Source organism: Rhinopithecus bieti, unplaced genomic scaffold (genome assembly GCF_001698545.2).
Source record: "Rhinopithecus bieti isolate Rb0 unplaced genomic scaffold, ASM169854v2 scaffold_2888, whole genome shotgun sequence".
Taxonomy (NCBI): Eukaryota; Metazoa; Chordata; class Mammalia; order Primates; family Cercopithecidae; genus Rhinopithecus; species Rhinopithecus bieti.
In genome coordinates this window covers 2,720,332-2,746,345 of record NW_016804209.1, presented here as the reverse complement: position 1 = coordinate 2,746,345, position 26,014 = coordinate 2,720,332, and the positions used below count along the sequence as shown (strand labels likewise).

General features: G+C 41.2%; 1 protein-coding gene across 1 annotated transcript in view; it reads left to right on the top strand.

Annotated features, from left to right (window-relative positions):
• Window positions 1-4,283: 4,283 nt before the first annotated feature.
• Window positions 4,284-26,014, top strand: part of ASAH1 (N-acylsphingosine amidohydrolase 1) — a 29,425-nt gene continuing 7,694 nt past the window's right edge. Inside the window, exons 1-6 of the mRNA XM_017867260.1 lie at window positions 4,284-4,675; window positions 13,367-13,413; window positions 17,581-17,671; window positions 19,190-19,276; window positions 22,063-22,141; window positions 24,805-24,879. Coding sequence (XP_017722749.1) covers window positions 4,598-4,675; window positions 13,367-13,413; window positions 17,581-17,671; window positions 19,190-19,276; window positions 22,063-22,141; window positions 24,805-24,879 — 457 coding nt within the window. The 5' untranslated portion in view covers window positions 4,284-4,597. The remainder of the gene's footprint in view (window positions 4,676-13,366; window positions 13,414-17,580; window positions 17,672-19,189; window positions 19,277-22,062; window positions 22,142-24,804; window positions 24,880-26,014) is intronic.

Genomic DNA, 26,014 nt, shown 5'->3' with positions numbered 1-26,014 from the left:
TCCTTTTAACCTTAAAAGGAGATTTTTTAATTTGGCTGATGGGTAAAGCCAAACATTTTTATTGTTTTTACTAGGTTGAGCTACTTGCAGTAATACAGGTAAGTTCATTTGTTTTTACGATGTTCACCTGTTCGCAGTAATCCACAGATAAGTCTTAGTGCATTTATTTTACAAAGTACTTTTTCGAACATCAGATGCTTTTATTTCCAAACCTTTTTTCACCTTTCAATAAGTTGTTGAGGGAAAGGCTTACGCAGACACATTCTTTAGAACTGGAAAAGTGAAGCCAGGCACAGTGGCTCACAGCTATAATCCCAGCACTTTGGGAAGACAAGGCAGGAGGACTGATTGAGGCCAGGATTTAGAGACCAGCCTGGGCAACACAGTGAGACCCATCTCAATTAAAAAACAAAAGTATCAGAAAAGCAAGAATAGCCTTATTTTCACAACGTGGGAAGGAATTTATATGAAAATTTATCTGAGTCATTAAAATTCTCCTTAAGTGATAATTTTTTAGAAGTACACTATGGCTAGAGTTGCCAGATAGAATGCTGGATATCACGCAATAAATTTGCAAAACATGATCTAAAATTTAAATTTGTCCTACATTTGTACTTGCTAAATCTGGCAGCCTTAATTATTACGCAACTATAACCCAACACAAACAGTAATCTCTCCCCTAGTTTGGAGTCCTTTGCCCGAAATTTAGCAAATCCATAATTTTGAGTACAGTACAAGCCTGGTAATCCAGTGTGTTTGGGACAGGTCAGTGGAACTCAGATCTGATACATATATACATACATGTTTATCACCTTCAGTGTCTATTAGATATAAATCATCTTTTTATGTAAAAGGCACTACTGGTTTGAGGATAGACTTGTCTAGGAATATATTTTGTCCTCCTGTTGACAGCACCACTATACATCCCAATGTAACATTTCTACAAAGGGAAGATCTCTTAACCAGGCATACTTACATTTGCTAGTTAGAAAATCATTCTGAGCAGTTTTAACTCCATTCAATTGAATGGTGTATTATATTGTATGAGCTATTTGGGGACCAGATATAATGACAGTCATACAGAACCACTTTTATTCAACATATGTAAAATGTGATGAGCTAACATTTTAAATAAGCGATCTGCTTAATGAACCTTGATTGATATAAAGGGGAAGTGTCATTCTTTACATCACTCCTGAAACACTTTTCTATCCAAAGGTTGGTTTGAGTCAGTATTGGCATCATACAAGCACTTACTATAAAAAAAGTTTATTGGTGGCAATGTGATAGAATTTATTCCCGATATCTGATGTTACAAACGTTAGGGTCCCTGAAATATGCAGGATCCTTGTATGTAACTGGCATAAACCCTGTAAAGAGATAATTAAAGTTCTTGACAAAGCATAATGAGCACAGTTTCAGGCTCTCTTAATTGCTTTTGTGATTTATTTCTTCCCACAAAGACCTGTAAAATAAAAAGCTTCCTTACTCATAAAAAAGTCAATAAAGTTTAAAAAATGTTTATTTCTCAAACTGAAACATTATTTCCATATCTCTTGACCTTTTAGTACACATTTTTGTATATTTAGTACACAGATTTTGTATATTTTACTAAATCAAGTCAAACCTGTTCCAAGTCATGTGGTGTTATAGGTGACAGGTTTCATTTAGGGTGGGGTGGCTAGGTTGCAATGCTTTTAAATCAAGGCTCCACCTCAGGAACCTAGGAATGTTAGGTAGGAGATTAGGAAGTCCACGGCTTGCCAAGAACTTCAGCTATTCCATAAACAATCTGATTACATATGCTGACTCTTGCACGCTAAACAGGTTATCCAAGTCTTAAACTTGACGCTTCTTTGCAGTATTGAGCCACCCTTTCCATGGACATAATCATGCATTTGTACATTTAAATACCATTTTCTATCAACAGACCAGTATGCCAAAAACCACTGCAAAGTCTCCTACACACACCTTGCCTTGACTTTCTGTATATTTCTAGTATTAAAGAATGGTGTAGGCAAAAACATAGATATATGTGTAAGAAAAAAAAGACATGCCGGGCGCGGTGGCTCACGCCTGTAATCCCCACATTTTGGGAGGCCGAGGCGGGCGGATCACGAGGTCAGAGGATTGAGACCATCCTGGCTAACACAGTGAAACCCATCTCTACTAAAAATACAAAACAATTCGTCGGGCGTGGTGGTGGGCGCCTGTAGTCCCAGCTACCCGGGAAGCAGGAGAATGGCGTGAACCTGGGGGACAGAGCTTGCAGTGAGCCGAGATCACGCCACCGCACTCCAGCCTGGGCGACAAAGCGAGCCTCCGTCTCAAAAAAAAAAAAAAAAAAAAAAAAAAATGCATAAAATGGTTGAATTTTAGGGAAGTAGATTTACATTTTATCTGAAAAGAATATCAGTATATAATAGGCCTTTGAAAGTTAGATGCATAGTTCTACGAAAGTGGTGCCTAAGAATAGTATGTCAATCGATAAATTTTTTCCATAAAGAAACTGATTTTGCTAGACTACCTAATCACCAATTAACATCCTCTTGTAGGGAAAAATATGCTCGGTGACATGTTTAAATCGCGCTCAAGAGTACTGAAGAGGAATGATCTTCAAATCAAATAGCTATTTGATTTAGTAATAACTAAAAGATGGGAATCCTCTTCTTCTTGGCACACTTATTTTAATTAAGCTCCAAGGTAATTCAATAGATTCAACATTTAACACGTGTATTCAACATTACACATTTTTTCTGGAGTGAAATGGCTCTGAATGCCTTACACAATTTGCCCTGCCCTCCTTAGCTCTCTTACTTTATCTATGAATACTTCTTTCTTCTTTTCCCCTTGTTCCTTCTGTGGCAGACCCACACACGTCTGCTGTAACTGAACATGCCAGGCACATTCTCCCTTTTAAGCCTTTTAACAGCTGCTGTCTCTGCCTAGAATACTCTTTCTTGGGCACACACAAAACTAGCTTCCTGGCCTTCCTCAAACTTCTGCTCAAACTTCACCTCCTTAATCAGGTCTATCTGTCCCTCTTATTTAAAACTGTGACTACCACTTCTGATCTCCACATTTGATGCTCCTGCCCCCCCCCCCTTTTTCTCCACAGCATTTATCACTAACATTCCATGTAATTTTCTTACCTATTATGTTTATTGCCCATTTCTCACCTAGAATATAAGCCTCAGGGTGGAAGAACTTTGTCTTTTTGTTGTTCACTGCTTATCCCCAGAGTCAGGAGACATGCTTGGCACATTGTAGGTGCGCAGTAAATATTTTTTGAATTAATAATGAATATTTCTACCATCTGCTAGCTTACTGTTCATGCAGGAACTCAAATGTGTATGTGGTATGTGTTAAGCATGTGGTATGTTTCAAAAGTCAAACTTCCTCCTTAAGGAGAACACTCATCTACTCCCCCTTTAAACAAAAAATAGGAAAAAAAAGCAAAACAAAACACCTTCTCATTTCCCCACCTCCAACAAAAAGATTGTTGAGTTTTCTAAAGAAATAATACAAATGGATAAAACTGTTGTCCTTTCTCTCTCTCAAAAAAAAAACTATATATGGAGATTTCGGTAGCGTGCTGAGGTTCATCAAAGCACTAGAACAATGCTGCTTGAGACTTCAGAGGTTCAATCAGGAAGTGCAACCCAGAGGGCAGGATTTCCTGCTGGACCTCGAAATCCAACCCGGTCACCTACCCGCGCGACTGCGTCCACCGACGGCACGAAAGCCAAGCGAGTCTCCCTGCCGAGCTACTCGCTTGCGCCTCCTCCCAGGCTGAGCTTTGCCCCGCCCACCTGAGTCCTTCGCCAGTTAGGAGGAAAAGCAGCCGCTTAATGAACGGCAGAGTTTGGCTGGGAGATAAGGCTCGCGGGTCCCACCTGACCTCCTCCCCAAGTCTAAGCGCGCTTTTCACCGAGGCTTCAATTCTGGGATTTGGCAGCTCTGCTGTGAAAGCCCAAGTGGGTAACCAACAGCCTGGAGGACCCGAGTGGATTCGTTTCTCTCTTCCTCCTCGGCCACTCAACTGCTCCTTGTCCCTGACCCCGCGGTGGGGATGAATAACTCAACTCATTTCGGGCCCGCTTTCCTCAGAGGGCAAAGATGGGTCAGGGTAGGATGTTACATTAGTGTTGAGACTCTTTGGATCCGTTTCGTGGGTACCGAGGACACTTGAATACCCGAGCCAGGCTGCACCCGCCTGCGGGAGGCGCACCGCCGAAGCTGCGCGGGTGAAGCTCCCGGCCCCACCCACGGGGCGGGGCTCCGGCTCGGTCCGACCAGTGCCCGCAGTGGGGGAGGGCGATGGATCAGGCCACACGCCAGGGGCGAGCGCGACTCTCCTTCTGCTGGTCTCCCCAGCCTGGAAGGCGCTCTCTCTACGCCATCCTTTTCACGGCACTGAAAAGCCCCGTCCTCTCCTCCCAGTCCCGACTCCTCCGAGTGCTCCCCCACTGCCTGGGATGGTGCGGTCCCAGGTCGCGGGTCACGCGGCGGAGGGGGGCGTGGCCTGCCCCCGGCCCAGGCGGCTCTTCTCTTTGCCTCTGCTGGCGTCCGAGGAGTGGCGTTGGCTCCCGGAGCGATGCTGGGCCGGAGTCGCCTCGCCTTAGTCCTCCTGGCTGCCGCCTTCAGCTGTGCTGTCGCGCAGCACGCGCCGCCGGTGAGTGAGCTTGAGCCGAGGCGCGGAGAGGGGCGTGCAGGTGCGGGCGCGGATGGAGGCGCAGGTGTGGCGGGGCGGGCGGGGACGACGAACACCTGGTGCTGGGCAGCGTCTTTTCGGGGGTCTGTGGTTTCGCGCACAGGGATGTGGGTGCAAAGCGGGCTGGTGAACCCCGTCCTCGGTTGATTCGGTGCTATCTGGATGGAACTAGAACACCTTTAAAGGAAATCCTAATGTCTGCAGGATACCTGGAAGTGATTCGCATATTCGCAAATTTGAGTGAGTGTACTTGAATAACCAGTTCCAGGCTCTTGCATTTTGAACTGTTTAAATAAAATGTTCCGGTAGACCTGTGTGCATTACTCAATCAAGGACAGACTGCCTGATGGTCAGGTGCTTTCTTCCGAAGACATTCAGGAGCTCAGCTCAGGATACTGCAGGGCCTTGGGAATCGCTGAATGGTCCCAAGCCTGGGCGGTGCTAGCAGCCCAGGGCATGCCCCAGAGGGCCCCCTGTGGCCTTTTGCACCCAAGTCATGGGATCGCCTGTCCCGTGGCTCTTTCCCACGATCAAGTCACAGGGCCACGAACTTCCTAACTGCAAGAGACAGTGAGGGACTAGCGTGACTCTTTTATTTCACAGAAGAGGAAATAGACCTAGAGTGAGAAAATCTTTAGCCAGAGGTTACACTATTGTTTACTGAACATGCCTGACGCCCGAGTACTCTTGACGCTAGTACTCTTTCATAATTCATTTCTTTATAAAGCAGTCAGACTGCGTTTGTCTTTGCCAACAGACCGGATAAGTAGGAACCTGGCGCATCTAGCCTGAGGCTGGATATGAGATGGTCTTGAATAGCTTAGGTAGGTTATTGAAAGTGGAAGTAAGATGTACTTTCTCTTCTTTTATACCAGTAAGGAGAAATTATTTAAAATCATGTTGGAATATGACTTAGCCATTAAAATTGATATGATGTTTAGCAGATAAAAGTAGAATCCAGAATAGTATATATAGTTTTTCTTGTAATAGGAAAATGCACAGAACATATATGCGGACTCGATTGAAAGGCCGTAAAATAGAATTGCTCTACCGTGGGTAGGGAATTAATTTGCTTGAGGGTAGTTGGTATTACGGGAATTTTGAAAGAGTTTGTGATACTTTGTTACTGTCAGGGCCCTTCATTCAAAGACCACCAGGAACACTCTATGAGTTGAACAAATTGGGTTTAGTGTTCTTTGAGGCAAATGAGAACACACACCATGAGCGACGGTGGGTTATAGAAAAAACCCATGACAGAATTTGAACTTTGGTTGCATGATTTGGGGTAAGATTAAGGAACCGGGCTTTGCTGTAGATAGAATGCTGTTAGACGAGTTGATGGGTGCAGCACACCAACATGGCCCATGTATACATATGTAACAAACCTGCACGTTGTGCACATGTACCCTAGAACTTAAAGTATAATAAAAAAAAAAAGAGGAAAAAAAAGGAAGTGGAGCATTTCTATCACTAAGGAAGCAACAGCCATTCTACTTAGCAAGAGAAGGGGATGCTTGGTGTTTTGTGCGTTGCAGGTGACCTTGTTTTTATCTGTGCTTAGACAAAATCCTCAAGTGGCATTGCTTTGTCTTTCTTTGTCACGTCTCAGAATAATCTTATCCGAGGTAGCTATCTGTGACATAGTTTATGTCCAGGAGGAAAACAGAGCTTACCTGGCTGTGAGTGTCAGATGGGCTTGTAATAATATTGAGGTATAGCTGTGGGACTCAGAGCAGTTTCAGGTGTTGGAGGCTGTTTTTTCTTCTTTCTCAATAGCTTTATTTATTCTAGCAAAAGTATTTTGATAACTATTTTCAGAAGAAGTATCAACAACCTCTCAATGGATATAATAGTTCTCACCTAAAACAGCGATTATCAAAGTCTAGTCTGGCCACTGGTGTCAGTTGGGGAAGCTGTTTTCAATGAAATTAGAAAAATAAGAATGCAAAACTAAAATTATTAATTTAGAATGTTAATCTTTATTCTGGTTGTATGGATTTCCAGTTTTCATTGTTACTAACATGTTCTTAAAAATCGGCTAATGGCAGAGGTAGATGTTATGGGCATGGAATTTGTTTTGTTTTAACATCTCCATTTGACAGAATAAAAATTTGGACTCTCCTGTGCCAAGGCCTCATTAATTTTTTTTTTTTTTTTTGAGACGGAGTCTCGCTCTATCACCCAGGCTGGAGTGCAGTGGCCAGACCTTGGCTCGCTGCAAGCTCCGTCTCCCGGGTTTACGCCATTCTCCTGCCTCAGCCTCCCCAGTAGCTGGGACTACAGGCGCCCGCTACCTCGCCCGGCTAGTTTTTTTTTTTTTGTATTTTTTAGTAGAGACGGGGTTTCACCGGGTTAGCCAGGATGGTCTCGATCTCCTGACCTCGTGATCCGCCCGTCTCGGCCTCCCAAAGTGCTGGGATTACAGGCTTGAGCCACCGCGCCCGGCATCATTAATTTTTTTTACTGGCCTGGAAAATCCTGGGATCCATGGGCGGAAGGACCTTTAGAACCTTAGAGAAGTTCCGTTTATTCATTCTCTGAGAAGAATAAGCAGTTTTTCGGATGAAGTCGTTATAAACTATCGCCTCATGGTGAGAAAAGATATTTCAAAACTACTTTTGATAAATATGAATGAGGAGAACTGGCTTTAAATTGGAAACGAGTCATTTGATTTGGAACATCTGTAGGGCTTTTTTGTTTGTTTTGAGGCTTTTCACAATATTTATATGTTAAGGTCCTCCTGAGTTTTTCTTCATTATTGGATTTTTTAGGAGCCTATTAAGAGATGAGGGTGAAGACAGTGGCACAAGAAATGTCTGGAGAGACAGCACCAGATGACATCATCCAGGGTTCTGTAGACTCTTACTAAGGATTCAGAAATTTATCCTAAAAAATGGGAGAATCTGGAACCAGCCAATGGGAGGCCATTAAATGGTTTTAGACAAGATAACATTTTCACTTTAAAAAGATGAGTCTGGATTGGAGGGCAGCAAGGGTAGATGTGAGGAGACTGGGCCAGAAAAGAAAACAGGGTGCATTGAAGGATGGTGGCGCCAGGGGTGAGGGAGAGAAGTAGATGTTCTAGAAAAAAATCAGGAGGGCGAATGAGCAGAAGGAAGTATTGGGTAAGGATGAGGGAGTGAGGTGTCAGCGTGACTTGCACATTACCAAAGTGCTTCACTGGGCGAATGGTGGCCTCAGTGCCAGGGAACATGGGGAGGGGAAAGCTTGGGGGCTAAAGAATGGGGATCGTTTTCATTTGGGGTATGTGTTAAATTTCAGGTGGCAGAGAGACATTCAGCCGGCCACTCGTACTGGCACTCAGAAGAGAAACACTGAGAGTCATTGGCATAATGATATTATTTGAAGCCCTTGGAGCAGATGAACTCACTTAGAAAGAGGATTAGAGAAAGAGAAGAAAAGAGAACTAGGCAAAGGCTAAGTAACTTGCACATGTATATGTCAGGAAGAGGAGAAATTGCCAAAGTTAAAACAGGACAGGCTGGGCACCGTGGCTCACGCCTGTAATCGCAGCACTTTGGGAGGCCAAGGCGGGTGGATCACCTGAGGTCAGGAGTTTGAAACTAGCCTGCCCAACATGGGGAAACCCCATCTCTACTAAAAATACAAAAATTAGCTGGGCAGAGTGGCTCAGGCCTGTAGACTCAGCTACTCAGGAGGCTGAGGCGGAAGAATTGCTTGAACCTGGAAGGCAGAGGTTGCAGTGAGCCAAGCCTGGGCAATGAGCGAAACTTCCTCACACACACACACAGACACACATACACACATATACACGCACACGCACACACACACACACACAAAACAAAACAGAAGACTAAGTGGGACAGGAAGCTCAGGGAAGAGACTAGGACGGGTTAACTATGTTGAATATTATTGAGATGTCAATAGTATTATGATACTGGGCAACTGGAGGTCATTGGTCACCTCAGCCAGAGCAGTGTTGGGGGCAGAAAATCGCTTGCAGTAGGCTGAGGGTGATCAGCAGGAAAGGAGCTAGAGAGATGGCTGCTCTCAGTAATAAGTCTGACCCACTTCATAAGATGTGTGAAGATGAAACATAATGGCTAAGTAATGAATTGCCAAAGTAAACTTGTAAACTTATTTTTATACATCAGCTTCTCATATGAGTTAATGGCATATGTCAACATTGTTGACATTAGCTCTTGAATCAGCTTTAGCAGTGATTTTCACACAGTTGCCAGAAATCTCATAGACCGCATCTGGCCTAGGAATTTATTGTGCTTCATCTCCTTTTCCCTACTTCTCCCATAGAAGGAACACACAGGTGTAATCCGTTCACTTATTCAACAAATACTGCTTGCCTACGATGTGCCTGACTCCTAAATGCTGGGAATGCATCAGCCAATGAGATAGATGAGGTCCTTCCTCTCAATGGAGGGTTTATTCACATTCCTTTGACTTAAATATCAGTAGCGTAATAGGATGCCATCGCATCAAAGCCCAGAAGACAAGTGAAAACATTTACAAGCTCATGTGACTTGTTATACACCTAAGAAACCTGCCTCTTCGTATTCAGTATTTCTGCTGAGTTGTACATAAGAGGACATTATAGGAAAAACTTGTCTGGAAAATAGTTGTTGATGAATTCAAGAACTGAATGAAAAATTGTCTTGCTAGAGTTGTTTGGCTTCTGATGGGTATGAAAACTGACATGAGGTATATCATTTTAGATTATCTTTCATTGTCTCTTTCTGAGTATTTGAATAAGACAAGCACGCAAGGGCTTTCTGGACTTTGAAAGTTCGTTGTTAGATGCATACATTTCATTGAGGGTCTCCTAATTCTGTAGGGCTCAAATATTTTAAGGAGCTGTACAAGTTACGTCATTTTTTAAGGGTCTGGAGCATTCATTGAGACCTTAATGAAATACTATTGTCTTTATATTTTTGTGTTTTTTAGAACGTTACGTTCAGTAGCTCTGTAATTAGTTTATCTTAATGAGTGGGGAGGACAAAGAGGCTTAAGTTTCTATCAAATAACCAGAAAAATTAGAGAATTTGCTGACCCAAGCAGTCTTTTAAAAACACTTTCCAGAGAGTTTCTTTTTTTTTTTTTGAGACGGAGTCTCGCTGTGTCACCCAGGCTGGAGTGCAGTGGTGCTGTCTCGTCTCACTGCAACCTCCACCTCCTGGGTTCAAGCAATTCTCCTTCCTCAGCCTCCCGAGTACCTAGGATTACAGGCACATGCACCACACCCAGCTAATTTTTGCATTTTTAGTAGTGACGAGGTTTCGCCATGTTGGCCAGGCTGGCCTTGAACTCCTGACCTCAGGTGATCCACCCACCTCAGCCTCCCACAGTGCTAGAATCACAGGCATGAGGCACTGCGCCTGGCCCAGAGAGCTTCACATGCATTGAAACATCAGATTTTTACCACTTCTCTCCACTCTGAGGAGACAACTAGGGGACAGGGAGAAAGGGAAGGGGAGAGAGAGAGAGGGAAAGAGAAAGAGAGGGACTGGGGGGAGAGGGTTAGAAAGAATTGATTCTAAGTTGGATTTTGTTTCCTGTGATAGGGTGTAACATAGTATACTATCCCGACCACATAATCTCTGTTCATGTCATCTGTTTCTAATATTTATGTATCATCTATCTATTTAAGTTTCCACTTAATAGAGTTGTCTGTTATCGAAAGTGTGTGTACAGTTGGGGATAGTAAGAAATTTTAAATAACATTAAATAAGTTCATTATAATTCTGTTTTAGGGCTACTCATGGGTTTTGAAGCTGTGTCTCCCTGTAGAATTCTTTTCTGAGGGTGAGGAAGTAGCTCTTTTTTCCACCCTACCCCTAAAACTAACCTTTTTGCATAAATGACTTAGGCGCTCATGCCATGTGATTCCCTGAAATACTGTAGTCTCATAGCTGCTGACTTTCTTATTTTCTCTCACATTTATCCTGTTTTCTTGCAATCAGATTCTATGCCGATTTCATGTTTGTTCATTGCAACCAAGAGTCGTTACCAACTTCAGATTCCCACATGTATTGTGGCTAGCTTGCTCTTTAGCTCTTACTTCTGGTGCAGGTCACATTCTCTCCTAATCCTTGATGGAGCATTTTCAACTTCGCTCACAGTAAGGAATGTGCCTGTAATTTGATGTTTATTTTGGCTTTGGAACCCAGGGTGTGCAAATTTAATTATTAGGAAGGGATAGGAGTCATTAATTTGCCGAGTTGATTCTAGTGGTCATCAGAAGCCCTGAACTAAGTGCAGATTATTGTTAGGAATTAAATTGAGGCATTGGTTTTATTATCTCTGTGGGAAGCTGTTCGATAGAGCAGGGGAAGCCATTGACTCTGATTCTGTCACCAGCTGTGTAACTTTCTGCAAGTCACTAATGGAGCAGGGTCTTATGTCCACAACGTGATCATAAAATTAAGCACTTGGGTTAAGTATGCATCACAGTATTCCCAACTCATAGGAAAACAATGGTCAGATACACAAGAAAATATAGAGCGGAGTATGTCATCACAGCAGAATTTATTTACAAATTTTACAAAGTAAAATTAAGCTGCAACCCAAATAAGTCTCTAAGTAGCTCATTAGCAAAATAAGGAAAGCCATTTACCAATGGTGGGTTAACTAAATTGTATTCGATTGTAGCAGCAGAAATGTTGTGTCCAGGGAAGATGAAATTATTTTACATGTCGTTAAATGAGAACCCTTGTCCTGGACTTCGGGAGCAACATCAATATCAATTAAAGAACAAAGCATGTGATTTTGAATGATTTTTCTTGACTCTCAACGTACCGATAACTGATCAGTTGTTGATATTTATTAGATGATCAGTGCCAAGTTTGAAGTGACTGATGAGTTAGCCTCTGAATCATCTGTGTAAAACAACTATAGGCGAGGATGTTTTCAAAGAAGTTGAGAAAATAGCGATTCAGTATAACCTGAAATGGAATCTGCCAAGATACATACAAATTGACAGTGGTAATGTTTGTGAGTAGAAAATGCTGAGTTGAGCAAATTCACAAAACTTATGAACATGCAAGGTGTTTAAAGCTGATGGTTATTTATTACAGTATTCCTTTTCAGGTACTTTATGGAAAGTATTGGGATCTCACATGTGTTATTGAACCAGCAGTGTAAACCATGAGCTTCATTTGCTCTTGTGGATATAAGCGTCATCATTTCTGTGAATTTTTGTCAGAAATAGAGGCCGGATATCCTGATGTCTCTTGTGACAGAGCCATTAGATGTCTTGGTAGCTATGAAGTTTTGCAGTCTTCGAGTTCACAGTTGAGACTAAAGTTTTTCTAAACAAGAACTGCCCCCAGCCACTATTATTGAACATGAATGACTTTGGAAATTAGCTTTTGCTACAGACTTGATATTGTTTCTTAATGAATTCAACCCAAAATTATAAGACAAAGCCACACATATATGAGAAACTTACACTGTGGTAAGGCAAATTTGACAGCTAGTGTTTGAATCACAGGTAATGTCAACCTACTTTATATATTCCCCATGTTACCAAAGTTAAAACAAGATGCTAGACCCCCATTCTTACACGGCTTTGCAGCAGATACATTTTCTGAGCTCAAGCTACAGTTCCAAGAGTTTTCTTACCTACTGTACTCTATCTTATTTTGGATTTGTACTTTTTTAAAACAATTATTTTGCTGTCACAGTACTGGTTCTCCAGAGGAAAGGAGATAAATACACTTGATACGTTGAATAACAAAAGAACCATAAATCTGTGTGGACTTTTTAGGATAAGTTTAGGAGAAGATTCTATTTTGCCACTAAGCTTGGACAACTCTCCCTAAAACAGTCTCATTCATTCATTGTCTCAGGCAGTGACCTCAGTGTTGGGGGCCGTCCTCGCCTCAAGGAGCACAGAGTCTGGTATTGATGAGGAACGTGAACAAATGATTATGATGCAGTGTCATAAACGTGGTGATGTGCATGTGTACAAATGCTGTGAGAGTACAAGTGAGGGTATGACTGTTTTTATATGGAAGATAGACGAAGACTTCACAAGAAAGAAAATACTTGAACTGAATCTTGGAAGTTAGAACCAGCAGTAAGGAAAAGGCATTCTAGCAAGAGGGAATAGCACAGGCACAGGCTTGGAAGGGTAAGAGATCATAGGAAGTGCTTGCATAAATACTAAGGGGAGTGTCAGGAGATGCGGCTGGGATGGTAAGTTACAGAAAGATGATGAAGGGCCCTGTGCTGTGTGCCCTGAAAATCTGGTTTGGGAGGCAAATCCCAGGACAGGATGCAATACACATGGCTAGTAAGTTGAGGTAATACATCCTATCAGGTCATTTACTTTTAGTGCTAAGTCAGCCTCTCTAACATCAACATTTTCCATCTGCTTTGTTACATTTGTCTGTTACTCAATATATTTGCAATATTAGAGCCAAATTATAACACCTCGCACTTTCGCAAATTGAATTGAAACTGAAAATCTACTTAATGGTGTAGGATTTTACAAGTTTCCTGGAAGGAAAAGACTGATTTTAAGAGGCGTTGAAATGGCATGAAAGAGCAAAATCAGACTTGATCTTGTCTTCACAGATAAACCACTTTCGAAATGGCTTATTCCGTTAGCAAGCATTTGTTATTTTCTGAAACTTAATTTTCTTTGCTTTTTAGTGGACAGAAGACTGCAGAAAATCAACCTATCCTCCTTCAGGACCAACGTGAGTAAACATCAGATGATGAAAACTCCCTTTGACCTTTGCGAAGTTTTTCCTCTTTGTAATAATTGCTCATAAACTAATGGTAGTGAATACAATCTTCAGTCATGTTTTCCATTCTGAGACAGAGGTTTGTTTCTCAGGTTTGTGTATTATGCATTTGGCTGAGATCTTGGACAAATATGAAAATATCTTCCAATTCAAATGCCCATTGCTAGCCTATCAAAATCATCGGAAAGAAAAAGATTTTCAACCAGGCGTGGTGGCTCAGGCCTGTAATCCCAGCACTTTGGGATACCAAGGCAGGTGGATCACGAGGTCAGGAGATCGAGACCATCCTGGCTAACGGTGAAACCCCATGTCTACTAAAAATAAAAAAATTATCCGGGCGTGGTGGTGGGTGCCTGTAGTTCCAGCTACTCGGGAGGCTGAGGCAGGAGAATGGCGTGAACCCAGGAGGTGGAGCTTGCAGTGAGTGGAGATCGCACCACTGCACTCCTGCCTGGGTGACAGAGCGAGACTCTGTCTCCAAAAAAGGAAAAAAAGGATTTTCATTCTCCACTAAATTCTTCTGTCTACCACGAAGTGTTTTTCTCATCTTTGACAAATATAAGGGCTGTATTTGAAATAACCTGTGATTCTCTGTGGTGCCTGGATTATAAGCCACCAAATTATTTTGGAACAAAAAAGCACAGGACCCCATATGTGATACGTTCTCAAAATAAAGCTTGGCACAACAGAGCTATCGAGGACAGAACAGGATTGGAACACCTCAGAGGAGGACCAGTGTCATGATTCACTGTGTTTAACATTAATATTTTTAGTCTAGATTTTGGTCTTTCCAAATCCTCAGTGTTTAAATGGGCCTGTGAGAAAGCCATAATAATAGCTCGCAGACCCAGAGGGTACAGAACAGAGAAAAGAAGGAACTGGTATAGGGGATGGTGATCTTACTCTCCTACACTGCCCTCTCGCTGAAAGTAGCCTGCTGGTTGTAGGGGAAAACAGTAAAACTCTGTCAGGTGATATCAAGATGACATTCTCGGTTTCTGCAACATTCCAAATTATGTATGTTGTACTGCTATTGTCTAAAGAATGTATTCTAAATAGCCTCTGTCCCGAATGGCGTGAAACTGTAATAAACTAAATTATTTTGACTTACTCGCCTTTATGTAGAAAGAGGCCAGTATTTGGCAGGAAGTAATTTAGAGGTAACCCATTTGGATGGTGTTCGGGGCCCGTGTTCATTCCAGCTCTTTCTTCAATGGCCTGCTCTCTGAAAGTCTTCCTTTCTGTCATCACTGGCATCCTTCTGGCCTTCAGTGACATGTCTGCCTTACCGATTGATTGTGTCTCTCAGCTGGTCTCACTGGCCCAATTCATTGAACATTTAATGAGGTGCCTTCCACGTTTAAGGCCGTTTCTACTCTCTTTTAGGTGCACTTTACATGTGTCTGTAAATTGAATGCCCTGTAATTGGAAACCATAAACCTTTGTTGATTGGGCATTTTACTGATTCCTTATTGCCATGTGTGTGTGAGTGTGTGTCTACATACGCACATACGTACCTACACATGTACATACATATATACCCCGAACACATACATATGTATACGTAGGCATAACGTGTGTTTCTTTCCTTGCCTTCATTTCTCTACTAGGTTACTTTTTACCACCCCAGCCTGCTTTCCTACACAAAAAGCCTCAGCTTTGCTCTCACCCTTCTCCTCTCTGAACTCTTATCAATGGATCTTGAGATCTAGGAGATAAGTGTGGTATTTATATCCCTCTGAATGACAAACAGTCGTCCTGTCCTGTGAGATCATCCTTTTCAATTAAGTGCATAGATTTGAGCAGCATCCATGGGCAAATATGAGGAAAGAAAAAGATAACCTGTTTGGCCAGCATGGCTAGTCAAACCAATGCTGGAGATAAAGGAACTGATAGCCAGATCACCCCTGAATCCATCTGAATCGCATTCAGCATTTCTTTCCCACTGCTCACTGGGTGGCTAGCACCTGCTTTCTTATTTGTAAATGTGTGTGTTGTGTCACTTGGACTAGTTTCCATGCGACCCGGGTAGCCATGTGGGCTCAGGCGATGTTGCTGATGTTATGAATCGCATGGACATTGCCAACACTAAGTCTCGAAAATGATGAAATGATGTTTCTTGTTTGCAGTGAAGTAGGAAAATACACTGTGATAACTACCGTTGATTGAATGCCAGTGCTGCTAAGTGTTTTTTGTTTTGATTTGTTTTTTTTTTTTGCATTTTTCATGTAGTGTCTTCGCTGCTGTTATAAGGTGGATACTCTTTTATTCTTATGGGGAAATTGAGGAGCACAAGTTAAATACTGAAATGTTTTAGAAAACTGTTTAACGAGAGGTAAAATGTGCGATTATGACTAAGCTTTAGCTATTAAAATAATTTTGTTTATTAGATTAACCAGTTCTCTCAAATTCTACTTAGCGCTGCTTTGATGGTAGAGAGGTCTGTGTGGTCTTATCCCCGCTTCATTGTAATCCCTTCATTGTCTGTCGGTTGTGTTGCGTTCATCCCCTCTTCATCGCCTCTCTGAGATCCATGAGCCTACCCAAGACTCTAGGCTGAAAAAGGATCGGGACTTTATGGCAGATATAGAGGCATGATTTGGGATTGGTTGTGTGTTATGCGGTGAGGAGCAGCTGATTGGAGTTCATAGGGACGACATGCATTGCTCCAACAGGCCGCTGAGTTATCTGTGCTACTAAACATAGAAATCTAAGTGCACACTTGAAGGGAGAGGGAAGGCTGGTAACACCTGCCTGTAATATGGGGAACAGTAATTACTGAATTGTGGGACAAAATTTTACATGCGAAATTATGGTCCATCAGAAATGGAATTAATTTGTTGTGATGAAAAGCTTTTTTCTGGAATATAAGTATTGTAGTATTTCATGTAGATATCAGCTCCTAGGCAATGGGGAACTTGAAAATGCTTTGAGAAGAAGAAAATTCATTCACTGTGATTTTGTTTAAATGTACGTTTCCAAAATTGAGTATGCTTTTCTTTTGTCTAAATCACAACCTGAATGTCTGTTAGTTAACAGTTGCATAAAACCTCATACATGTACCAGGGCCCCCAGTTACACAGCATTATTTAGAGAACGAAGTAATTATTTATGACAGTGGAAATATAAATAGAACCACAGTTCATGACTTAGGTAACAACCCATCTGCAGCTATGGACATAAATCTAGATAACCTTTCTATTTAGGTGACTGGTGTCATTGTGGCACATACCAGAGTCACCCTACCAGTCTCAGGAGCAGATCAGTGGAACAGATGATGGTTATTTTTAGGCATAGGTTTATACTGATAAACCACGAAATGGCACACCCTTAAAAGCTATTTCAGTTTAGTAACAAGGGCCAGAAAATAATATTCCTATAGCAACAAAAATAGTTATAGAATTCATCCACCAGAGATATGGCCCAGCTCCCTTGATAAGTGAGTGGATGTTGCTATATCCTCAGAAATTGCTGCATGTAAGTTAAAGAGTAGGAAGCTGGAGAAAGGATATGACAGAATATGGCTCGGGCTTGGACTTCGTACAGAAAAATCAGAAGAGAAGAGGTATATAGTAGGGAAGATGAGGATGGCTGACAGAATCATGAAGGTTCTCGAAGCTGGTCATGGGAAGATAATACATGTTGCTACTCTGGGGCTTAGAAGGTGATGATCTTCCTGAAGTCAACACTGGAGACAATGGTTTGGCAATAGTGTTACACTCACTGAGAGAATTCTGAAACTGGAAACCAATTGGAGAATTGTCTAGAGCCTAGACTAAATCTTTGCAGATATTTAGGAGAAAAAAAATGGTAGGTATTTCCCATCAGTGATAATCAGGTTAGAGCTCTTAAGCCATAGTTGATTTTTTCATAGAAAACCAATTCACATGAACCTTCCCTACTAGATCATTCTATTCCAAGATTTCTGTGACCACTTATGATTGTGTTCTCAACCTAGAAGCACTAGGTAGAGAATGAACTTTCTTTCCAAATTTTGGTTTGGGTAACCAAATTAGACACTGTCGTTAAGACTGTGCCTCTCATATATCCTTATAGATGTTATCTAACCCTCACAAAAAACCCTTTGATCATTTCAAGATGATACACCTCTCATTACAGGTACAGAGGTCCAGCTCCATGGTACACCATAAATCTTGATTTACCACCCTACAAAAGATGGCATGAATTGATGGTTGACAAGGCACCAATGGTATGCTCTGATGCTTAAATCTTTTATTTATTTTTTATTTTACTTCTTTATTATTATTTATTTATTTATTTATTTGAGACAGAGTCTCACTCTGTCACCCAGACTGGAGTGCAGTGGCACGATCTCAGCTCACCGCAACCTCCGCCTCTTGGGTTCAAGCAAGTCCCCTGCCTCAGTTTCCCGAGTAGCTCGAATTACAGGCACCTGCCACCATGCCGATTAATTTTTGTATTTTTAGTAGAGACAAGATTTTGCCATGTTGTCCAAGCTGATCTCGAACTCCTGACCTCAAGTGATCCTCCCGCCTTGGCCTGCCAAAGTGCTGGGATTATAGGCATGAGCCACCATGCCTGGCCATATTTTTTATTTTATTTATTTATTTTCCCCCAAGGACTGTGAAGATTTAGTGTTAAATCTTTTATTTCTAACTTTATTAAATATTATTGTATTTTTAAAAGAACACTTCATGAAATTACCCACAGAATGGTTTGAAATTGTGCTTTTGATACCTTTCTGCCATATACAATAAATGACAGTAGAGGAAAAGAGGTCATTCCTCTGTAGGCTTTGTTCTTTTTTGTAAACTTTACCTTTGTTTCTTTCCCTTTATGTTATCTCCTTTCATGTAAATCATTAAGATTCAAATTCACTTTAAAGATAAAATTAGACTTACTGTATTAATATATTAATTGAGGCCAGGCACAGTGGCTCATGCCTGTAATCAATCCCAGTACTTTGGGAGGCTGAGGAAGGCAGATCACCTGAGGTCAGAAGTTCAAGACCAGCCTGTCCAACATGGTGAAACCCCATCTCTATTAAAAATACAAAAATTAGGCCGGGTGTGGTGGCTCCCACCTGTAATCCCAGCACTTTGGGAGGCTGAGGCGGGTGGATCACAAGGTCAGGAGTTCGAGACCAGCCTAGCCAAGATGGTAAAACCCCGTCTCTACTAAAATTACAAAAATTAGCCAGGCGTGGTGGCATACGCCTGTAGTCCCAGCTACTTGGGAGGCTGAGGCAAGAGAATCACTTGAACCCGGGAGGCGGAGGTTGCGGTGAGCCGAGATCATGCCATTGCACTCCAGCCTGGGTGGCAAGAGTGAAACTCTGTCTTAAAAGAAAAAAAAAACAAACAAAAATTAACTGGGCATGGTGATGCACGCTTGTAATCCCAGCTACTTGGGAGGGTGAAGCAGGAGAATCCCTTGAACCCGGGAGGCAGAGATTGCAGTGAGCTGAGATGGTGCTACTGCACTCCAGCCTGGGTGACAGAGTGAGACTCTGTTTAAAAAATATATATATATATATCTTTTATATATATTTTATATCTATATTTATATATACATACTTTTATATATTTATCATTTTTTTAATAATATATAAATATATTTATATTTTTTTATATATATATATAAATTGTCAAATAGCACTCTCTTTCAGCTACATATGGGTAAGCCAAAAGGTAATCTTGACAGCATTTCATTATATCTTTTAGTAAGCATTTTATTTATTTTTCAGCTAAAAGTTATAGTGAATTCTCTGAAGAATATGGTAAATACATTCGTCCCAAGTGGAAAAATTATGCAGATAGTGGATGAAAAATTGGTAAGAAATATTATTTCTCACAATAAATGTTAAGCACACACGCATTACACACAAAAATCAGAAAATGCTCTGGTATTTATTTAAGGGCATAATTCAGCAACCTCTTCGCAGGGACTTGGACAGATCTGCGTGAATCTAGCTCACTGTCAGAACTTCAGAGGGACTTAAATTTGGGGGACTGGTCATATTAGGGTAACAGCATAGCAAATTATGGTTTCGTAAAAGGATGGGACTACATTACGACACCGGGCAGACAAACATACTTCATCTGGGAGTGTGCTGTTTCCTTCCCTTTATGAGTGAGTTCACTAGTGAAGACTTGGTTTTTTTTCTTAGGTATCTCAGGGACATTCAGAGATTTTTTTTTCTAGATACGACCAAATTATGACCAAATGACATACTCAGCCTGGCCCCGTATTCTGTAGAGTTCCTCAGTAGCTCTGACCCCGAAACTCATTTGGGTTGAGTGTTCCTGTGCAATCACCAAACTATTTCATTTTCATCCTTTCATGCAGGAAGACTCCCATTTCTCACTCCATTTCTCAGCCCCGTTTTTGCTTACGCAGAACCAATGAAACACCTAGGGCCTGGCCCCTAGAACTGTTAAAGGGACCCTCATTGTACTTGATGGCAGATTTTGGGCACTCATGACATTCGGGGTTGGGCAGCTTTTTTGTTTGTTTGTTTGTTTTGAGACCTCACTCATCTCACTCTGTAGCCCAAGCTGGAGTGCAGTGACGTGATCATAGCTCACAGCTGCCTTGATCTCCCAGACTCACGGGATCCTCCTGCCTCAGCCTCCTGAGTAGCTGGGACTACAGTCACATGCCACCACACCCAGCTAATTTTCTGAATTTTTAGTAGAGATGGAGGCTTGCTCTGTCACCCAGGCTGGTCTCCCAACTCCTGGGCTCAAGCGATCCTCCCGCCTCGACCTTCCAAAGTGTTCTCCCAAAGTGTTGGGATCATAGGTGTGAACTGCCATGCCCGGCCTGGGTTGGATATTTCTTTGTCATGGGGCTGTCCTATACATTTTAGGATGCCCGGCCTGGGGTGGGTATCTCTTTGTTGCAGGGCTGTCCTCTACATTTCAGGATGCCCAGTCTGGGGTGGGTATCTCTTTGTCATGGGGCTGTCCTGTGCATTGCAGGATGTTTAGCAGCATCCCTGGCCCTTACCCAGGGATGCTGGTAACACCCCCTCAGTTGTGACAACCAAAAAATGTCCTTAGATATTTCCGAATCTCCCATGGTCGAGAATCATTGCCCTAGCGGCCGAGTGCTCTGGGCACATCCTCCCTCTGACACTTGTACCTGCCAAGCACCAAACCCATTATCCCTCATGTTCATGCTGTTAGAGCTTTTGTTTCAGGCTATCCTTTATGTTCATACTTACCAGACTTCCTCAAAACAAAAAATGCTGGCAGGAGCGAAAGAGGATGAGGTCCCCACGTACCCCATATGCCTTAATCTCCCCTCTACTCTGAATGTTATCAGGGAGGGCAGCATTGCAGAGTGTTTTTGTGCCACGCCTTGGAATCGGGCAATACTGGGTTTTAAGGCTGGATCACTCACATAATAGCTGTGTGTCCTAGGGAAAGTTCCTTAATCTATGAAACCTCAGTTTTCTCATCAGGGAGAATAATACTTACTAATACGTATTTCATATGGTGGTTGTAAGGATTAAATGACATACTGTGTATAAAGCATAGTGCTTGGATGTAATAAGTGTTTAATAAATACCCATTAAGTCACATTTGTTTGTTAAATGGCTGGAACATTCCACTTGGGCAGTGCTTTGAGTTCCTAGGGAAAAAAAGTAATACGTTTAGGCGACATTGCATATAATTACCAAGCTGGTTAAAAAAATGAGATTCGTGAATTTTAAACACTATCTCAGCAAGAGGCTGTGAACTTAAGTTGTGATCTAGATGTTAGTAGTTGCCATTGAGAATAAATATATGATGTCCACCACTGAATTTGCTTAAAGTCTATAGTTTGCTAAGATAATGCAGTTACTTCATGTTAGCCAAAGATCAGCCATTAACCATGACACAAGGCTATGGATAGACTAGTTCAGGTTTATCTCCGTGCGTGTGGGAAGGAAATGGTAAGAAGGGTATATGCCAATGGCTAGAGGGTGAATTCATGCAGAAAGACAAGGAGTGCTTGTTATGATGTTTTTGTGGTGTGGGTCAAATTAGGTCATCCAGGTGGAGTTACTCTCGTTCCTGCCTTCTCTGGAGAATGATGGAAAATAAGGCAGGAAAACAATCTGAGAATCTGGTCTATGTATAGGGGCCCAATATTGAGTATTATATAGAATCTTTTTTTTTTTTTTTTTTGAGACGGAGTCTCGCTCTGTCGCCCAGGCTGGAGTGCAGTGGCCGGATCTCAGCTCACGGCAAGCTCCGCCTCCCGGGTTTACGCCATTCTCCTGCCTCAGCCTCCCGAGTAGCTGGGACTACAGGCGCCAGCCACCTCGCCCAGCTAGCTTTTTTTGTATTTTTTAGTAGAGACAGGGTTTCACCGTGTTAGCCAGGATGGTCTCGAACTCCTGACCTCGTGATCCGCCCGTCTCGGCCTCCCAAAGTGCTGGGATTACAGGCTTGAGCCACCGTGCCCGGCCAGATTCTTTTTATAACTACATGATGTAAAAATGCTTTAAAAAATAACTCCTATCACTTATTGTGATAGCAGTATCTAGAACAAATTATACGTCAAAGAACTAGATTTCAAAGTATGTTTTTTAGGTTAAATGCTTTTATTAATATATTTGTTTTCCAGCCTGGCCTCCTTGGCAACTTTCCTGGCCCTTTTGAAGAGGAAATGAAGGGTATCGCCGCTGTTACTGATATACCTTTAGGTAAAGTTCACTTAGAAGCTTTTAAAAAAAAAAGTAATTAAACTCTTTTACAAATTTCCATTGAGGTGTGATATACAGCCAAGTGCACAGGTCTTACGTATACAGCTCAGTGAAGCTTCAGAAATGGATACGTGCACGTAGCCATGACTCAGATCAAGATACGGAAGAGCCCAGCACTCCATAGTACTCCACCATGCCCCTTTGCAGAAAATACTGCCTCCTCCAGTAACCACTATTCGGATGCCACTGTAGATTAGTTTTGCCTCTTCGTGAACTTTATATAAGTAGAACTGAATGATAGGAGCTCTGGGGTGTGACTCTTCTGCTTTCATTATGGGTAGTGTGCCACTCCATGAACAGGGTATTTGAGTTGTTTTCAGATTTGCGATATTAAGAATAGATGAGTTATAAATATTTTAGTACATTGTTGGGGTCTATGTGCTCATTTTTCTGGATATATACCTAGGAAGTGAACCGTTGGGTTATAGAGTAATTGGATGTTTAGCCTTGTAGATTCTGCCAAACAGTTTTCCACAGTGATTCCAGCAGTTGACAATCAGCAGAGTGTGATTGATTCAGTTTTCTCCACTTGATAATTCTCCTCTCAAGAGTATCAGTCTTTTCTTTTTCCTTTTTTTCTTTGATAGTGTCAATCTTTACTTGAGCCTTTTTGTTGAGTGTCACAATATCCCATTTTAGTTTTAATTTGCATTTCCTCGATGTCTAATGAGATTTAACACTTTATTGACTTTTTTTTTTTTTTTTTTGGTTTCTTTGTTTCTTTTGGAGAAGGGCTTGTTAAGGTCTTTTGCCCTTTTAAAAATTAGATTGAAGGAATTCTTTACATACTTTGAATATAAGCCCTTTGTCAGATGTGTGGATTCTGAATATGTGCTCCCAGTCTGTGACTTTCATTTTTATTCTCTTAGGGTGTCTTTTGATGAACAGACATTTTTAATTTTAGTGAAGTCTAATACCTCAGTCTTCTCTTTTATGAGTAGTGCCTTTTGTATCCATTTAAGAAATCTTGGCCTAGTCCAAAGTCATATATATGCTTATGTATTTTCTTCTAGATATTTAATGTTTACTTTTGACATTTAGGCCTATGATGTATTTTGAATTATTTTTGTATATGCTATATGACTTAAGGGTCAAGGTTCGGGATTTTCTCATATGGTATATCCAGTTAGTTAAACACTGTTAATTCAGAAGGCTGTCCTTTCCTCAGCAAATTGCAGTGGTGTCTTTGATATAAATGTACAATACATATATATATACACACACAGACACACACACATGTGTATATGTATATACAAACAGGTGATTATATATATGTTGTTTTGTTTGGAGAATTACTGTTAAGTTTCATTTACCTATTTGTCTTCCCTTGTATCAATGCTATTCTACCTCAGTTACTAAAGCTTTATAGTAAGTCTTAAAATTAGGTAGTATAATTCTTCCAACTTTGTTTTTCTCAACATTTATTTAGGTTATTGATTTCTCTGAGCAGTATCTTATTTTCAGGGAGAAGGCCTTGCATGTCATTCATTAAAATTATTCTTAGATATGGATGGTTTGGGAAGCTATTTTTAAAATTTCAGTTTAAGCTTTATGGCATGTAACGAAAAAGATTTTCCCCACGACCCCGAAAGTTTTATCTTTAAGCTACCAAAGCAGTAGTGTCGTTATTTTAAATAGCCAATAGTACCTTCATTTTATAAGAGAGATGATTGAGAATTTGTGAAAATCAGTGGCCAGTTTTGTGTGTTGCTTCTTTAAAAAAATGATTTAAAAGATAGTCAACATACTGGAAATAGCTGCTAGCTGCCTTTATGAAAAGCAAGTCTAATTCCTTTATTATGTAAAGAACTCTAGCAAATCAATACCAAATATTATAAATACCTCATGGATTAAGAAGAATAACATGATGTATACGCCAGCCCTCGCGTGTAAATTTATATAATTTATAATTATTATTAAATTCTATAATAAAATAAGTAGAATGGTCACCAAATTAGGAAATGTTAATTGAAATAAAGTAAGCATTGGATTTGGCGTGAAAAAAATATTGAGCTTAACATGTTAATGTTAAATAGGAGCAGAAATGAAATGTATTACCTATCTTTGAATTAAATGCTAAACAGCAGTTTTACACATTTTGGGAAAGTATTCAAAAAATAAAATGCCCTAGAATGGGGTGTCTTGGCAGCTCTGTACTAATTTTATTAATAGTTATTGATTAATAGTTCTTGAATCTCCTTTTCACCTTAAAATTTTAGTCACAGTTGAAAATCTGGGCAAAATACATTTCAAGCAAACAGCCAAGAGCCAGTTGTATTAAATGATCATATTTACGCTCCCAAAAGAAAAATCGAAATGAAGCATGTTGAGAAACATTTTTGACATGATGTTGGAGAACAGTTGCAACTTGCCCAGATGTTCAGCTGGTCCAAAGGCTGCCTCCTGGGTGACTTGTTTCATCTTGAGTCTAGAAAGTCCAGGCTGGGGAAGAAAACCACCGTCCAGCCGGCCGTTCCGGCACAGCCCCACTGGCCAAAACACACACTCACACATTGAAAATACTTAAACTTTTCTTAAAACAAATTTTCTCCCATCGTCATGGTTCTGTATATTAATACAAAATTTTCCTTTTTTTTTCATAGGAGAGATTATTTCGTACAATATTTTTTACGAATTTTTTACCATTTGTACTTCAATAGTAGCAGAAGACAGAAAAGGTAATTGTGCACTGAGGGAGGGTGGGCAGTATGAAGCACTATGTAAAGAAGAATCTTCTAAATAAACGGAATTAGAACTTCTAAACTTTGGGCTTGCTACATAAATTCTGTGTGTGTTGCATAGAGCTTTTATTTCTTGGTAAATTTTATGAGTGTACTGAAAATTCTCCTTATTTTAAGACTACTATACTGCCTATTAAAGTTGAATTCAAACATGCCAAAAACCTGGAAGAAATGTTTCAAGGCTAGAAACATTGTTCTTTTCCTCATAGTCTACTTACACCCATCTACATGATTTAATAGAAGTGCTCGCAGGAGGTACTTCCTTATCTTCATGTATGTCATGATATCTGTCCTTTTCCTGAGGCCCAGAACACACATTCTGTCATCCTTTCCCAGCCAGGCGACCCAGTGTGTACCAGCCTCCCTTTCTCGTATTTTTCCTAATGGGTCTCCAGAGTACAAAGCACAGGACAACTTCGCTAACTCACCCTGATCTTCGACCTATACTCTGGGTATACATTTGCCTGTACCTCACCCTTGAGGTGTCCTGCTCTAGGGGATGATGCCTGAAGGGAAACATTGGATGAATCCCAGTAATTGAGGCTCAGATTTCTGTGTCCTGGTAGAACCATGTGATAGTGAAACAAAATATGACCATTGATTCCTTTTCCCATATTCTTATCTTACCTGAAACCTGTGCTTTCAGATTTTGTGGGGTTGTCTGGCAGATTGACAGTGACAACAGTCCCATCTAGTGAAGGCTTAGGATATTAGGATGTTTGTTACTTCTCATTGTTTGAAGAAACAGTTGTGAATATAAATTAATCAAAATTAGAGGCCAGACACGGTGGCTTACACCTGTGATCCTAGCACTTTGGGATGCCAAGGCAGGTGGATCATCTGAGGTCAGGAGTTTGAGACCAGTGTGGCCAACATGGTGAAACCCCATCTCTACTAAAAAAAAAAAAAAAAAAAAAAAACTAGCCGGGTGTGGTGGCATGTGTCTGTAATCCCAACTACGTGGAAGGCTGAGGCACAAGAATTGCTTGAACCTGGGAGGCAAAGGTTGCAGTGAGCTGAGATCGCACCACTGCACTCCAGTCTGGGCAACAGAACGAGACTCTGTCTCAAA